Source organism: Strix uralensis, chromosome 5 (assembly GCF_047716275.1).
Source record: "Strix uralensis isolate ZFMK-TIS-50842 chromosome 5, bStrUra1, whole genome shotgun sequence".
NCBI classification, from domain to species: domain Eukaryota; kingdom Metazoa; phylum Chordata; class Aves; order Strigiformes; family Strigidae; genus Strix; species Strix uralensis.
In genome coordinates, this window is record NC_133976.1 from 52,725,330 (window position 1) to 52,743,481 (window position 18,152).

The window sequence follows — 18,152 nt, forward strand, 5'->3', positions numbered from 1 at the left end:
AGCACCTTTCCTTTTTTTCATATTGGATATTTTTTTTTTTGTTTTCCTCCTTATCATAGGTCTTCCACTGCTCCTCTAATCTGTTTCTTTTAATATAAACTCAGTTTTGTCTTCAAATTATTATTGATATTTTGGATGGACAGTAATGTTGTCAAGACCTTTCCAAATATATTCAGACTATATCTGAAAGCAGAGAAACGCAGTTGTCATCCAGATACCAGATGACCTACAGTATGTTGAGTGAGCTTGGTGGTCTTTGTCCCGTTTTCCTTCAGTATGGTAGGATATCCAGCAATATACCCAGAAGTTAATGTGAACCTGCACTGTTATCAGTAGAATCAATAGAAAAACTGAAGTGAAATATAAGGTGACAAAACACCTCTTTTACCCACAGTTTTTCTTCTCAGTCAGGATCATGTTATAGTCATTAATGGAAGTTTGTAAAGCATGGTTCTTCATATCACAGATATTTCAACGCATTGCACACCAGACTTTGTGTTGAATTCAGCTGAGGAAAGTCATTAAACAATAAATAATGCTGTATGTAAGAGAAATAGATAATATTATGCATTCAGAGCAGAGAGCATGCCAACTCACAGGTCTGGTACATAGAAGCTATAGTAATTGTAGTAAATAGGATCAACAGTTGTAGTAAAAGATTTTTTTCCAGACTTAAGATTCCAGAATTCAGAGCAGATTGCTGAGCTGAGGCATGCCCAGGGCAGATGGAATTTAGGGAATATAGATGTCATGTGACAACTAAAATGTAACACTGAAAAAGATATGAATGCTCAGAAGTGTTCATGGTGGTTAATAATTTTGCTTTAATTAATTATTCAACAGGAACCACAGGTGACAATTACGTTAATATATTTTAGTTTTGAGGTTATGGACTTGTTCAAATATATGTTTTGCAGGGTGATTTACTAAAAGTATATATTTATGTAATGCAAAATTGTTCTCCATAATTATTAATTCCTCTTAGATCGCAGTCAAGCGAAAGCCCTAGTTTATGTACCTCTTGATGTGAATGATACACTGAAATGTTTTAGAGAAACTCTACAAAAATCTAAATATCACAGCAGAGCACTGAGACACAGCAGAAAACTACTTTCATTGTTTCTTGCACACACACAAGGTGAGTTATTTATTCAAGTGTTTCTCACTTAATAAAGTGTGTATGCGGTCAAAATAGTAAAGAGTGAAAGGAATAGATTTTTTTTAATTAAAGTTTTAGTTTTTATTGACAATTAGAAAAAACATAGAATATAGAGTTATATATGAAGTTCTGTAAGCACAAGCTCTAAGCCCAATTTCCTATGATTTGTGTCTCATGGTTGGATGATAAATTTTTTTTCATGCAGCTGTATTACTTCTCTGTCTGCAACCAAACCTCTGTCAAGGGACTGGCTGCCACATCTTCCCAAGTTTATTTTCTCTAACAGAGCACATATTTTCATTTGGTTGCACTGACCAATGAGATATGTCCAGTGAGTTTAATTAGGAGACACGTGGACAGAATCATAGCATAGGAAACCAGATAAAAATAGGGTACACAGGAATTGTATATTTGTTTGAGTAACGTGGTGTGGAAATATTTGTGGTGCTGGAAATAGCATAATACTTTTCCAAACTGATCATATAAATCATTTTTTCTGGTCTAGAAAATGCTGGAAGAGCAATCAGCAGTCATATCTCTTCAAATAGAAGGCTGGAATTTAATGTGGGAGCTGAACTGATGTTTCTACCAACACCACATAACCTTTCTCAAGAAAAATTTAATTTCTCCAGTATGGTTGAGAGTAAACCAATACCACAGTCACAGCTTCCAGTAATTATCTCTTCCTATGAACAAACAATTGGTAATTTTTTTCATAAATTTCTGTTTACAGCTAAGATGTAATATCATTCTGCCTATCCGTGTTCATATATGTTTATTCCAGTGTTATTTTCCTCTGTCAGCTATAACTGTCTGAAAGCTGATTTTCAGAAATACACAACCTTCTTTCTGTTGATTCAGAAAATTTGCATTAGATCCTAAACAAGACACTAGTTGGTTCATAACCTCTACAGTTATCTCATCTTATGAAAAAGCATTACTTCATTGGTGTTATACTGATGAATCCCAAATTAAAAATCTGCTGTAATGTTTAGCAGATTAATTTTAATTCCATGATAGTTTTTTTTTTTGGCAAACAGACCTTTCTGATCCTGTGCATTTAAATATGAGACCTAGTTGCTTGGCTTCCATCTTACATTCTAGTATGGCTTTATTCATACAGTTATAGCTCAGCATTATTACCTGCTTTTGCTGTCTGACGAAATAGGTGAAGTGTCGCAGGTCAAAAGATGCTGTAAGTGGATTTGTTTGAAGTAAGGGATCCAGAAGCAAGCCAAGGACAGTGCTACTGTGCTGTATGCAGGCAGTTTTGTTCAGCAGGGCAAATGGCCTGCTTCCCAGTTTATCTCTTGAGGAAGAAATTTGAGAGGTCTGAAAAAACAAAAATACAAAACCTTAGGTAAACAGGTCCATAAATAAATCCTACTCTTCCTTTTAAAGTTAGTAGAAATAAGGAATTGTACATTTGAAGGTAAAATATACAAGCCTAATAAATCTTTCAAAAAATATTCATGCATTGAATTACATGTGAATGCATGTCTACTTCTCAAGCAAAATTTGTTCAAGATTCGGTAACTGATTTAATGATGTGACAATATTTGCTTCTAACTGATTAAAAAATAACAGGAATCCTTGAAATAAACAACCAGAGAGACCTCAAGGTTCAGGCTCTACATGAACTTGGAAATCTTCACTTTTATGCTGGAAACAAAAGGTACAGAGTTATTGGATTAAAAAAGAGCATTGTTTCATTTTTTTCAATTGGCATTCATATACCCTTCAACTGTCTTGTAAGTTCTTGTGCTGTCCTCAAGTCCACATAACTTCTTTCCTCTAACTCACTATTAGCTATATTTTGAGAGGCTTTTTTTACAGAATTGTTTGTTTTTCTTAGCTAGCTAATTTCAATTAAGCAAATTAATTAAGCATCTGTATATGTTTTTAAGAAATAATATCTATTGCTTGACAATTTAATTTTAATATAAGTCCCAATAAGTCTGTTGACCAGAAATGCTATCTTTTTGTGTTGTAGAAACTGTATTTCAGTTTTTGACCTAATCAGAATTAGTTATATCTCAGGCAATAAAGGTAAAATGAAGTGAGCCTTATCTTCCACTTTGGAAAATGTCAGCAATATGATGAGAACATTTTTATGTGTTACAGAGCTGCTTTTAAATATTGGTGTCAAGCCCTTGATGAAACACTTAACATGGCTGATGCTCTTAAAAACTGGCAAGAGTTAGGTCTTCCAAAAAATTCTACAGACTGTTTTGCAGATGGAAGATCGACTGATATTAGTCAGAAGTTTCTTTCTCAGGCTGGAGTTTGGGGATGTTTACATGCAGCAGTCTTAGTGGCTAAGATAGCTCAGTAAGTATTTTATCTATATATGTATTTCTTTCATACTTTAAACAAATTGCTCCTCTAGGACAGTAGGAAACTTGAAATTAATTTAAAACCACTAATGAGTAGCTATAAAAAAGACTCATCAAAAGCAAAGGAATGTTTCCTTTCAGGAAGAAAGTTGCTATTTTGGAGAATATTGTTTGTTCCCTTTTCTTGAGTGTTCATCTTTGATCATAATTGCAGCTGTATATTATATGGAGAGATCACTGAAATAAAACAAAATGCTAAAAAGTCATAAGCACAACGATTTTACAGTGGTATTGATTTTCAATTGAAATATCACATCTCCCAAGTCATTGCACATATTAAATATTAATGTATCTTGAGGGCAGATTTACTGCCTAAAGTACTCATTTTCTGGTGAATTACAACTAAATGAAATTTGAATTACTGTATTAAAGTCTACCATCAATAAATATTTCTGTCCAGTACTCCTTGACTGCTGGCAGAACACTATGGATGCAACTCTGAGCTGTTCCTCAATGTATTGTTCTATATAAGAATGAACAAAATATAAGATTTAGAGATACCTAAGCCAGCTCTGAATGACCTTAGAAGCATTATACCCATGAAAGGACAGAGCTTCATCTGAGTAAACTGTCTTACCTGAGAAGCAGGTCATATTAATAGCCCTGCAAAATATCTGTAAACCAAGGTAGCTTTGAGAGTATCAGCATGGGTATTTTAGGATCAAATGGCATTGCCACACCCCAAATTATCACCCAAGAGGAAAAGGAGTAAGTGTAAGTTGATTCTAAACCACAGCTCTTCTAATTCTGAGATGTGGTTCAGTCTCAGGTCCAATTAGGCAAACCCAATCCCTAGCTGCTTTTAGGTGCTTGTGGCACATGTTTGCTGCACTGTATATTATCCCTTTACTGCTAATATGTCCATTCCAAGTCCTGGCAGGGATGTGGAGAGAGCTATCCTCTTGGCTTTTCCCTCAGGCAGATCTTTTTTATTCAGACCTGACTTGGGCTGTTAATCATCTTTCTCTTGAGTTGCTCTTTCTAGAGCAACTTAGTCTCAGGCTGTAAAATGCAGATTAAAGGATTCCAATATTGTATTAAAGGATTTCTAATATTGTAGATCAGAGGAGTACCCCACTACCAGGATGGTTTAATGCTCTGATGAGGTACTGTGTGGAAGTCATTTAATCTAGCTAGACACCTACCATGTGAAAGTCCTAGTGCTAGTTATCTTATGCTTCCTTTATGAAAAGAAATACACTTTAAGGTGTGAGTTGCTTGACCTGCTTTATCTTTCTAGTTTTGTACAAGGTGAATTTTGCATTTCGATTGCCTGTTTCTCTCCTTTAACTTTAAAGAGAATCTAGGCAACTCCCTTCATCTAGGTATGTCTTTGGTCAAACGCTTCACTCTTTGCATGGCATGGCTGAGCACCTATTTATAGAACAGGCAACTGTTTTCCAATATGGAAAATATCTAGATTGTGTTAGTATCATTATTATACTAGATAAAAAAAAGAGCTTGAATAATTTATATTGATGGGCACGTTCATATTTCTTATTATTTTTTGTACTTTAGGTATACAACAACATCAAAGATAAGATTAAGAACTAAATACTGCTATTTTTCTGCTATACTTTTTAAGGTAAGAATACAGTTTCAGGTAGAAATTCATGAAGTTGACAAATTGCTTCTAAGATTTAAATCTCAATAACCCTCTATTAAAATATGTCTCTTTTCATTTTGATTATAAAGGAAAACTGGAGAGCAGAGGTAGTTGACAATTCATGCACATTAGGCTAGATGTTTTTATTCTCTGTTTTTTAATGTTATTCCTGTATTATAGTCTAAAAATTATCACTTCAATAAGAGGCTAGTGTCTCAGAGAAATAATGAAATACTGAAAAGTGAAGATGGCTAAAATATTTGGCAGTCAAATATATTTTTCTTCTCTTGAAGTGTTCTGCTCAGGAAGAGCTGGATGGCATCAACAATAGCAGAGTGCTCTTTGTCAGATCTGTACAGAGTCTTCACAGATCATCATAAATTTTCAACCAGGAAACAGACTCTTTAGAAAAAGAAATTTTTGAATGTTTTTAGCATTGAAAGATACTGGTTTGTAATACTAAAATCTCAGCTCTGTAAGAGTTTGCTCTAAAAATAGAGGATAGTCAAAATGATCTAGTTTCATTTACAAAGAAAATAAGATCATTAAAATTAAGTTTGCAAACTTTCAGAAAGCAACTATAGAGGGAAAAAAGGGTTTCAGTTTACTTTTAAAAGGAAGTTTTAAGATGCCAGTAACAAAAGTGATACAGGATAAAGAACTGCAAGTATTCTGCCAGACATACTCCACTGGGATCAATGCTTACTCATCCCAGTAGAGCATCAGGAAGTTAGTTGGCTTCTTCCAAAACAAACCAATGCCACTTTCTTACAATTTATGCCAGCCGTGGTTGTGACTGTGTGACCTGTGCTAGGCCACATTTAAAACCTCAGTAAGTTCAGCAAAGGGAGAACAAGTTGAAGAAACAAAGGTAAAGGAGAATTTTAACTAGCTTCTAGCACTGTAAATGCTGGTGGTAAAAAGCCGAACAATTTTGATTCCTCCTATTGACAGAAATAGTAGTAAGCATTTGTTCCAGTTGTATAATGGTAGAAATAATTGTGACTTGACTGAAATGGGTCTGATATTAATTGAGATAGGAGCAGCTTGCAGGGTAAGTGTCTTGAAATATATAATCAATTACTGTCACTGTACCTTGCAAAGTTCAAGCCCATAATTTGTTCCTTGATTTGGAAAGCTTTTATAACATTATTTAAATTCCACCTCTGGTATAGGCTTTAGGCTTGTTAATATCTCAGATCTGACTATGTAAATGTTATTTCTCTAGCATATCATTACTAATTACAACAAGATAAACACAATTGGGAAGGAATATCCAACATCAGACACAGTTAGCACTCCTTCCTTTTAAAGGAGGAACATTTAAGTTACTTCCTTAAAGTTCACATCAGTTTTAAGTTGCGTGATTTAGGCTGTACTAGCTGACCCTGTTAAAGGCAGAACTAGGGTGGAATTAGCTTTTAACTGGCCTTGAAGTCAGTAACTCTCCCAGAAACAATGGCTGAGGTGATGGCAAGAGAAGGACTTAAGGCTAAGTAAAATCAAACTAGCTTTCTTAGCCTGTGGGGAAAATAAAAAGATTTTTCTTCTGATGGAAGACATTTTTCATGAAACATCTGCAGATTGGTAAAGAAATGTTGGAACACATCCCCAGAATCATCTCAACAAATTTTTCCTATGCATTTTCCTTGATTATGGAGGTGTTTGGATAAATTATTAAGTTCTTTCTGTCTGCTGATCAGAGGTTTATCCTAAAAATTATCTAAGAAGTCTTTGCAAGAGTTTTTTTGCAGTGTTTCCAGAGATTTTTTTGGAATGCTTTGACATGGAATCAGAGAAATGCCATTGGCTCTTTAGGAAGATTTTTCATTACCTGGGGAGTACTTGCTGAGGAATCTTTCATGATTATTTTATTATTTATTATTTGATTATTATCTACACCTAGATTAGTTTTTCTCTTTTGCTTAGTCTATGAAATACTGTCCTTAGACTATGTACAGCCTGTTTTGTTTTTTTTTTTTCTCCACCAAGTTCACAAATAAAGCATTTTTTTCTAAAAAGATTTTTCATGGTTTTATCTGGAAACAACTGGATACTTAACACATTGACTGAGTTTCATTTATGAAATCATTTATGAGTCTCAAGGCTTGGAGTTTTATAGTGTTTCACTAATGGCTATACATCTTTTCACAAGTAGTTCATTATTATTACTTTCAGACCCTGTTTAGAGCTTCTCTTCCACATCCAACATCTGACTGTGACTTTGCACAATATGAAGCAAGTATGCTTATTCCTGGTATTGACTTGTTCTCTGATCGCTACAGAGCTGATATCTCTACTGTAGTTGCAAGTCTGAGTTTCGTTATGTTTGAACTACATTGTGTGAAACAAAATTTAATAGTAAGTATTATTTTTATACTCTGGAAAGGAATTTTAAGACACCAAGTCTTATTTTTTTGTGTGGGTGTACTTATGAGATACCTCAGAAGCTCTAGCAAGATACCTGTATGGTTAGGTTCTGTGGCACTGAGATAGAGGCAAGGTATAGATTGCTGCCTACAATTTTTAGAATATACATAGTACTTGTTTATTCAGGAAGATGACAATCCATGGTCCACTTAGCTTGGGCATTTTAGAGAAAATTTCCTATTACATACAGTTTGAAATACACCGTACTGAGAATTACTTTAAATGCAGTATGTCCAGAATGCTTTCAATAATTTTACTTTCACATTCAGTAAATAAAAGTCCCTTCTGCCTTTCTTCTTCTCACCTTCTCTTATCCCTCTGTATGGAGTGTTTTTACAGCTTCCCTCTTATGTTGATCATGTACTTATTTCCTCAATTTAATGACTGACCACTTCCACTTTAATCCAACTTCTTTCAAAGGTGCAGTGCTGTACATTAGAATAAATAGATTGAATTGCTTACTAGTTCTGAAAAAGGTGCAATTCTACCTCTGTTCCTGTTTGGTCCTGTATGCTCTAACAGATTTTGATGTCAGGCAATTATTATATACCTCTATAAATTAACTCTCAGCATGACAGAAAACTCCCCAGCAGAAAAAGCAGATAGTTTCTCCTTCTTTAATGAGCTAAATTCACTTATGGAAAGGTCCTGCAAGTGGCAGAGCCAGTACAAGGGAGGGGAAAAGATCGCATGGCTGGTAGGAGGGAAGTAAGAAAAGATTAGGGGGCAGAGATGGAAGAGGAGTTAGGAGGCGGCAGAAAGATATTACCCCTTTTTTGTCAGCAAGCCATTTGTTGCATTGATTTCTTCTGGAACTTCAGGATAAGTATCTCTCTTACCTCCTGTTGTTGCTTCTTCCCATCCTGCTTTACTGGAGTTCACTTTGTTATTAAGCTTTGTCTAACTGACCTCACTGTGGGAGATGGAGATCAAGGAGCAGACAGTTACCTGGAGGCAGGGACACTTAATTTGACTGCTTGCTTCATGTGGCCATGCACATTTTTGATTCTTTTTACACTTGTACTAGCAGAATATAGATTCAAGTCATAGATCATGGTCAAAGCAATTACAGTTTCAGTAAGATGAGAGCTTCGTTTCCACTGAATGCTTAATGTGTGGGAATGTTTTGGATGGTGGGCATTAAGTTAATTTTATACTTAAATCAAAATACATCAAGATTCAATTTTTATGAAAAATAAGACTTCAAAGACTAATTTTGTTGAACTACTTCAACTTTAGGAAGGACAGGCAGGAGACGAGGAGGGGGTGTTGTCCTCTATGTCAGTGACCAGCTGGAGTGCATGGAGATCCACCGGGGGATGGATGAAGAGCTGATTGATTGAGAGTTTATGGATTGGGATTAAAGGGAGGGCAGGGACAGGTGACATTGTAGTGGGGGTCTGCTACAGCCACATGACAAGGAAAACCAAGCGGATGAGGCCCTCTATAGACAGATAGGAGCAGCCTCACATTCACAAGCCATGGTCCTCATGGGGGACTTCAACCACCCTGATATATGTTGGAGGGACAACACAGCAGGGCACAAGCAATCCAGGAGGTTCCTGGGACACATTGATGATAACTTCCTTCTCCAAGTGACAGAGGAGCCAACAAGGAGAGGTGCTATGCTGGACCTTGTCCGCACCAACAAGGAGGGTCTGCTGGGGAATGTGAAGGTCAGGGACAACCTTGGCTGCAGTGACCATGAAACGGTGGAGTTCAAGATCCTTAAGGCAGTGAGGAGGGCGCACAGCAAGCTCACAATCTTGGACTTCAGGAGAGAAGACTTTGGCCTCTTCAGGGATCTGCTTCGTAGAATACCATGGGATAAAGCCCTGGAGGGAAGTTGAGCCTAGGAAAGCTGGTTAATATTCAAGGATCACCTCCTCCAAACTCAGGAGCGATGCATCCCAACAAAGAGGAAGTCAGGTAAAAATGCCAGGAGGCCTGTGTGGATGAACAAGGAGCTCCTGGACAAACTCAAACACAAAAAGGAAGCCTACAGAGGGTGGAAGCAAGGACAGGTAGCCTGGAAGGAATACAAAGAAATTGTCTGAGCAGCCAGGGATCAGGTTTGCAAAGCTAAAGCCCTGACAGAATTAAATCTGGCCAGAGACATCAGGGGGAACAAGAAAAGCTTCTGTAGGTATGTTGGTGATAAAAGGAAGAGTAGAGAAAATGTGGGCCCTCTCTGGAAGGAAATGGGAGACCTACTTACCCAGGATATGAAGGAGGCTGAGGTACTCAATGTCTTTTTTGGCTGAGTCTTCATCAGCAAGGGCTCCAGCCACACTGTCCAAGTCACAGAAGGCAAAGGCAGGGACTGGAGAATGAAGAACCACCCACTGAGGGAAAAGATCAGATTCGAGAACATCTAAGAAACCTGAAGGTGCAAAAGTCCATGGGACCTGATGAAATGCATCTGTGGGTCCTGAGGGCACTGGTGGATGAAGTGGCTAAGCCACTATCCATCATATTTGAGAAGTCACGGCAGTCCAGTAGAGTTCCTGCTGACTGAAAAAGCGGAAACATAACCCCCATTTTTAAACAGGAAAAAAAGGAAGACCCAGGGAACTACAGGCCAGTGAGTCTCATCTCTGTGCCTGGCAAGATCATGGAGTGGATCCTCCTGGAAACTATGCTAGGACACATGGAAAATAAGGAGGTGATTGGTGACAGCCAACATGGCTTCACTAAGGGCAAATTGTGCCTGACAAATTTGGTGGCCTTCTACGACAGGGTTACAGTTTTAGTGGATAAGGGATGAGCAACTGATGTCATCTACCTGGACTTGTGCAAAGCATCTGACACTGTCCTGCACGACATCCTTGCCTCTGAATTGGAGAGACTTGGATTTGATGGATGGACCACTCGCTGGATAAGGAATTGGCTGGATGGTCACACACAAAGAGTTGTGGTCAATGGCTCAGTGTCCAAGTGGAGAGCAGTGACGAGTGGTGTTCCTCAGGGGTTGGTATGGTACTGGGACCGGCACTGTTGGCGACATGGACAGTGGGATTGAGTGCACCCTCAGCAAGTTTAACAACGACACCAAGCTGTGTGGTGCAGCCGACACACTGGAGGGAAGGGATGCCATCCAGATGGACCTGGACAGGCTTGAGAGGTGGGCCTGTGTAACTTCATGAAGTTCAACAAGGCCAAATGCAAGGTCCTGCACCTCCTCTATAAAGACAGGCCGAGAGAGCTGGCCTGGATAGATATCCAGAGATGGCTGGAGAGATAGCCTGGAGAAGAGAAGGCTCTGGGGAGACCTTATAGCAACCTTCCAGTACCTAAAGGGATCTACAAAAAAGTCAGAGGGACTTTTTTCAAGGGCATGTGGTGATAGGACAAGGGGTAATGGCTTTAAACTGAAAGAGAGTAGATTTAGATTAGATGTAAGGAAGAAGTTCTTCACTGTGAGGGTGGTGAGGCACTGGACCAGGTTGTTCAGAGAGGTTGTGGGTGCTCCATCCCTGGAAGTGTTCAAGGCCAGGTTGGATGGAACTTTGAGAAACCTGATCTAGTGGAAGATGTCCCTGCCCAAGGCAGGGGTTTGGAACTAGCTGATCTTTAAGGTCCCTTCCAACCCAAACCATTTTATGATTCTATGATTCAGTGAAATATCAGTAGGAAACATTTGCCTCAAGCATTTGTAATCCAAATTCAGAAGTATTAAGCTACTTTATGATAACTAAAAATGCATTGGAAAAAAAATGTAACAACATTGTTATAATTTTCCAAGCTCAGGGACATTTTAAAGTGAAGAAAAATGTAAAGCTGAAAAGTAATTAAATTTTGAAATTTCTTTCATTTTCAATAAACAAATACATCTGTTAGGAAGGAATCTGCTTTTTCTGAAATATATAATAATAAAGTGTTTTTATACCTTACTAGAACTCCGTTTTAAAATGTTAGCTGCCCCTACAAAAATGTTCCATTTGAAATGAATGCAGATAAATTTGTCAATAAGTCTTATCATCATCCAGTTTATTTTACAGTTGGCATCATTTCAGTTAGAGTTGCAGGACTTCACTGTGTTTATTTTACAAAGCTTACAGAATTCTATTATTCTGTTACATATACTGAAAAAACTATGGCATCAAAGTGCAGACAGTCTGAGAAATCCCTTATATCAATGTCTTTCCAGTAGGTTTACTCACTAATGGTATAGTAAAAAAACCCACCTTGACCACAGAGAATAATTTGGGGAAACTTCACTTTCTACATTGTGAAGCACATATAAGATAGTGTAAGGGATTAGCTTTAGCCAGCTGAAGAACTTTTAAACACATTCATCCTTCATAGAGCTTAAGAGAAGTAGTGGTAGTATGTGGCAGTGAAAGCAGTACTCCTATATTAACTAAGTATTTGTGATATATAATTGCAATGTACATTTTTATAATTGTACCCTTTATGACATTTATAACTAGACGACTAATATTTTCCTACAGATTTTACCACTGTTCACTTTATACCAATACATTGTTTCTGAGATTTGTAAGGATGCAGCTAAATGTATTGAAGGAAGAATCTTCAAGGTAATCAAACAAACTTTCTTTTTATCACAGCACATTGTATTTCAAACACACTTTTAATTTCTTTCTTAAATGTAGTCCATTTAATATTTCTTCATATATCACTACTATGAAAAGGAATGCTTTAAAGTTCAGCTGTTGCTTACTGTTTCTTAGCACAACAGATTGTACAATGGGACTACTTTCTAAATACAATTATTATTTATATTCTCAATTTTAGTAGAATGTAGAATTATTTACACAATTTTACTGTTAATGTCCTACAGAGACTGTTAAGTACTTCAATAATTTCTTTCTGCTCTCCATTTAGCAAGCATTCTCCTTAAAGATATGATCATAAGATTTTCCCTCTTAGATCCAAACTTTTTACTTGGTATTTTTTATCTTGTTCCACCATTCTTTTAAATGTTTTCTTAAGTGGAAAACATAAATGATTTTTTTGTTCACAACATTCACTTCTGGATTTGATATCAGTATCATGGTGAAACCAGATTGTCAGTCTTCTGGGAACAGACTTTTGTCATTTACTAATGTTTGCTTGTTGGTTTTGTTTTGGGTTTTTTTAATCCCCCCCCCCCCCCCCTTATTTTTTTTTTAAAGGAATATAACTTTTAGTAAGAGTTGAAGTATTATTTGATTTAGTTATTTTCAGGAGATGCTGATATGGGTTAGAGAGAGTAGCTGAGTACTAGGAGTCTAAGATGAGTAAAATCTATGAAACAAATTTCGATAAGGGACTGATCTTGCACTGACTCTCAAAGCTCTAGCCAGATGGCTTGTTATTTTCATTTGTCAGGAGCAAGGTTTTGAAGAATATGTTTCTGGGTTTTTTTCATTCTTGTTTTTAAAAGTGAAAGACCCATCTTTGAGTTTCACTTATTTACTATAAAATGTGAAAGATTTCTTTCCACTGAAGAACATTCTCCATCAGTGTACTATTCCAGTAGCCAAATATACTTGAAAATTACCTTTGAATACATTTTATTTTGAGCAAAAAGAATAATTGAAAATTATTTAAATCAAAGGCTCTGTTATTTTTTTCACAGATTAAAGTACTTACAGATATAGGATTTTTTACGGAGGCTTTTCATGAACTGTCTTTGCTTAACTGTGGAGAGAGAATTCCATGGAAAATACCTGCAGGATACAGAAAAATTGAAGAAATGAAGGTAAACACCAGTAAAGTTTAACATCAATCTATAACAGTTCTCTTCATGAAACTGCACATAGTCCACATCTGCAAGTTATTACACATTCCTAAAAAATTCCTAAATTTCTTTCAATAGGCAGGTCAAATAGTAGACATTGAATGACATTAATTTCTCTCACTGAACAACAGGAACAAAAATAAATTTGCAACATATGTGCTGTCTATTTTATACAGGGACTAATGCAGATAATACTGTTGAAAAAACAAGATGTGATTTCATATATAGACATAAAAAATATGGATAGTGTTCTTGCCACATTAATGGCAAAATTCCCACTGCCCCAGCCAGGAGCAGGGTCGCTGAGGGGCAGCTGGGGCAGCCCCCAACCCAGGGCTTTGGGCACCTCTGTGGGGCCGAGGACAGGCCAAGGCTGTGCTGGGACATCAGCCTGCAGGTGGGGATCAGGATCAGGCCTGGTGAGGAGAACTGGGCTCAGACACAGCTCCAGGATGGCTGCACAGGGTAGTGGGGTCTGGCCAAGGCCAGGCCAGGATCTGGGCCCACGGGTGGGCCTGTCTTGGGGGGCCCATGGCAGGGCAGGGCTGTGGGGAGCTGGAGACCAGCCCCGCTATGGCATTGCTGGGGCAGGGGCTCCTGGCCCTGGGGGGCTGACATGGGGTTGTGGGCCATGGGCAGGGTGGGAAGAGCCCCAGGAGATGCTGGGCAGTAAGAGCTATTGGTGCCCTCAGAGCCTTGACACAAAGGTCACCCCACGTCAATCTCTTTGATTTTCTCCATATCTAAACCCAAGTAGTGATCTTCCCTTGATCACTAATGTGCTACAAGGTTATGAATCTGTTAACAATTGACCTGGGCTTCTTTGTCTTACCTATGAGCATACCTGTTCAGGCAGATATGGTCCAGAGCTATTAGGCAAGCTTCCTCCATAACAATTATGTAGCCTTGTTTTTCAAGCACATACCAAAATAATCTAGAGTTATCGCTGGACAGAGGTAATCAAGATCTCTCCTATCTGAGTGGTGCTTTTGGATGGATGTCACCCCATGACAAAGTATGTGTGCCAGCACAAGGCAGCTGGACTGAACATGTGATAGAAGACTAGTGGGGGGACACACATCCCTTTTGACAGCAGGGTGGATTTAACTTGATTGTACAACCACATTCTATACATGCAATAGGATATTTCTAATCTGGTGATAATTACAGGCTGGTTCTGAAAAGGGAATTCCTAACCCACCTTCATGACTTCACATTTGTTTCCCTTACCCTATGTTGTAGACAGTGAAGCTGGCACTGCCAAGCAAATTGAATATAATGAGCTGATCTGAAGCAAAATTTCCCCCCTCCCACCTCACCAAACCCTGAGAGGGAGATTCCAGCTGACCCATGGCCTGACTGTCCTTACATTGCAGCCTCACAATGGCTATAACAAGCACAAAGCAGCAGTATACTTTTTTGGCAATAGCCAACAAATCAGTTCTAAGCTAATTAATAAATGTAATACAATTACATTTATGATAGGATGTCAAATGTTTATATTTAAGAAAACACAAATATGGCCAAAGACTCATCCTAGAATAACCTGCAGTGGTACTAGGTTTTAAACGATACATGAACTTAATGAAAAGTAAAATTAAAATAATTATCAAAAAAGGTGACCTTTTTAATTTGCCAATGACACTTTCATACTAACTGCATGGGAAGATAAGAAACTGAAATCTTGTAATTTTCTTAGAGCACAAGCTACATTACATTCTCACTAGGTTGACCCGTAAAGAGTTATCAGCATCCTCACTGGAGTTGATTCCGCAAAGATTCCCTGTTCATGGCTGCAGTAGAATGCATTTACTTCTTACTGATGCTAGTCAGGTTAAAATGCATCTTTAAGTCCTTTCCTTATTTTGTATATTGTCTGAAGAGCTCACAGAGTTAGGATGAGGTCTGGTTGACTTGTCACTTGTCTTTTTCTAACTGGGTTCACAGGTGAGTGTCTGGGTGAACAGCAGAGGCGGTTCAGCATTAGGTCTGTGGTTAGGGTGTGACACATGTAGAAGCTAAGTGCTTGCTGGACTTTTGCACAACTCTCAGAATAAGAAGGACCCATGTCCCAGGGAATGACAGAGATGATAGAGGGCTACATCTGGAGTATAGAGTTAATAGAAGAGTTAATAAAAACCACCTAGAACCCAAGTGACAGCTGTGTATAGAGGTCTCAGTTATGATGAAGGCTGGAAATGATCTTTACCTTTGCCTTTTCCTTCCCCTCAGTAGTCTGATTTGTCTCCTGGTGAAAAGGTAAAGGGATTTTGAGCAAGGACTAGAATTAGGGCTAGGGTTCAGAAAACTGAAGTACATATAAGCAAAGAAATAGTTGTTTTAAGAGCCCTCAAGGGGGCTGAGATCTCAAATTCATCTTGACTTGTAGCTCTTGTTTTTGTTCCACTCATAGGTCTGTGCTCTGGTGAATAGCAGAGGAGGCAAGTGCTAAGTCTGGAGTTAGGTTTGGGATTCAAACAACATAAATGCAATTGATGGTTGGTGTCTATAGAGCTCCTATAATTTAGAAAAGGATTTTTGTTGGTTTATGCCTTTTTCTCCCCTTGCTTCAAATTGAAGAATTCTGGTGCACAGCATAGGAGGTGTAGGGATAGTTTTGTGTCTTGGGTTATGGTTCAGAAATGTGAAGCCCATAGAAGCCAAGCAATTGTTGGTATTTTTGGAGCCCTCAAAGTAAAGCTGGAAATGCACTACACTTGTCCACTGCTCTGCTAACTCACTTATTTTATACTCATATTGTAACACATTACTTACTTTTGGTTTTGTCCATTTTACAGGCCTTACAGAAATTTGACTCCTCAGAATCTCTCTTGACTGTTACAAATTTACAGGTAAAAAAAATCTGAAAGAGCTAAAAATTTTATGCTAGACATAAATATTTATTTCTCTGACATCAGTTAGAAATTATTCAGTTCAGAAAATATACTTGTTATTAGTAAAAAACAGTAAATATTCTCAACAGTTTACCATTTCCTAAATTTTGAATTTTATGGCTGACCTCTCAAGGGAGAGGCAAGTACCATTATCACCGTTTTTCAGATGGGAGACCTAATATGTACACATCTGTGACTTGTCCGTGCAAAGCATACTAGTAGAATTACTAGTATGGTAATTCTACTAGCATTTAGGTTTTGTCATGATATGTAGGGCCTGGTGTTTATCCTGCTAAAATACTGAGAATGTCAGTCATCTAGCCTTATAATTTCTGTCAGTCAGAGCTGTCTTCATAGCTTTGTCCTAATTCAGATTGGGGTTTTTCTAATGAAAAAAAAAAAAGGTGAATCTGTAAACCAGTTAATGAACAATCATTTCACATTTTAATTAAAATCACATGTTCATCAATTCTTTTTTGTTTTTCATTTTTAATTGTTTTCTTTCATTTGCCTTGTCACAGATCCACTGAGCCAGTAGGGATAAACGTTAACAGATTGTGGAAAAGAAGCTGTACCTTAAAAACAGATTGATAAAGTAGAAAACCCCCACTTTTTCCTGCTACTTTTCTCTCTTTTTGTTTACAGTAAGCTTGTGTGTCTCCTACAACAGTTATTAGAAGACAGAAATGAGATGCCTATCTTGACAGCTTTTGATCTCACTAGTTTCAGATTTATTTTGAAGTTGTGCTTTATCTTGAGCTTTTGATTTGAACACTTCACAGTCTGTATGGGGCTCTTATTGGTCTCCTTATGATTTTGCAAAGCTGTGTAGACTTTCAACTTTTAAATTTATTAATCTAAAGTGAGAATATTAAACTCAAGATAAAACAAGGATGGCATAACAAATAACAAAAAGTTTCTATGAAATACGCTAGAATGGTCTGATACAAGAATTTTTTTCCTTGCTTAATCTTTCTAGTTAGGGTGAATTGTAATAACAGACTTTCCTCTGAGTTGAGATTTCTGAACTACAGATTTATCTACGTATTTTTTGTGACCACCTTAGCTCAAAGAATGCTATAGACAATGCAGAAAACTAGAACTCACACAGAGTAATAGCTATTATTTCATAGATGCACCTTCTACTGGAAAACTGATCACTGAGTCTAGCAAGTGCTGCTAAGGGGTGAATTAAGTTTGAAAAGGAAAACAGCAACTCATAATGACTAAGAGCATGTTACTAATATTATTCATGTTAATTGTTGAAAAACATCATTATTAATAGAAGCAGAATATGCCTTGAACAAGAAAAATGTAAAATATGTAATTTCATAGTCCCAATTGTTAACTTTCTTGTAGGTACTGGAAGACATATTTAATTGGAGTCTGTCTTTAGCAATGGTGCCACTGTGCAACCAACGAATTATGAATAAATTAACCTTAGCCAAGATGCATTTCATCATTTGCCTTTCTGCCACAATAAATAATGTACCTGAAAAAGTGGAAAAACACGTCTATTCTGTTGATAACAACAGCTTGAAGGAGCCAAAGAGAATTACAGAATCAAATGTAAAAGGTAATTATAAGAGTGGTGGAAAAGTTTATTCTGCAACAGTTTATTTCTTCTGCAACTTGTTTCACGCATAGTTTTTCCACTTTTAACTGCATGTGCATTAACGTGTCATATTATAAACAATATTCATATTAAATGTTGCTGGAAAAATCAGTCATTATTGAAATAATAAATATTAAGAATTTTCAAGGCTTTTTAACTATCTAATATTATTAGAGCTGTGTTCCATTCGTCCTCACTTATTTTGATATTGTAAGTCCCGGTTATAAATAGAGAAAAAAGGGGCATATTCTTCAAATTACTGAGAATGCTTTTGTTCTATGTCTGTTATCTGAAATTTCATCTGAA

General features: G+C 37.3%; 1 protein-coding gene across 1 annotated transcript in view; it reads left to right on the forward strand.

Annotated features, from left to right (window-relative positions):
- Positions 1 to 18,152, forward strand: part of CFAP54 (cilia and flagella associated protein 54) — a 127,100-nt gene that overhangs the window by 72,075 nt on the left and 36,873 nt on the right. The window contains exons 41-50 of the mRNA XM_074870802.1: positions 986 to 1,142; positions 1,678 to 1,862; positions 2,747 to 2,834; positions 3,284 to 3,490; positions 5,074 to 5,140; positions 7,340 to 7,522; positions 12,046 to 12,132; positions 13,176 to 13,298; positions 16,136 to 16,189; positions 17,591 to 17,807. Of these exons, the coding sequence (XP_074726903.1) occupies positions 986 to 1,142; positions 1,678 to 1,862; positions 2,747 to 2,834; positions 3,284 to 3,490; positions 5,074 to 5,140; positions 7,340 to 7,522; positions 12,046 to 12,132; positions 13,176 to 13,298; positions 16,136 to 16,189; positions 17,591 to 17,807 (1,368 nt within the window). The remainder of the gene's footprint in view (positions 1 to 985; positions 1,143 to 1,677; positions 1,863 to 2,746; positions 2,835 to 3,283; positions 3,491 to 5,073; positions 5,141 to 7,339; positions 7,523 to 12,045; positions 12,133 to 13,175; positions 13,299 to 16,135; positions 16,190 to 17,590; positions 17,808 to 18,152) is intronic.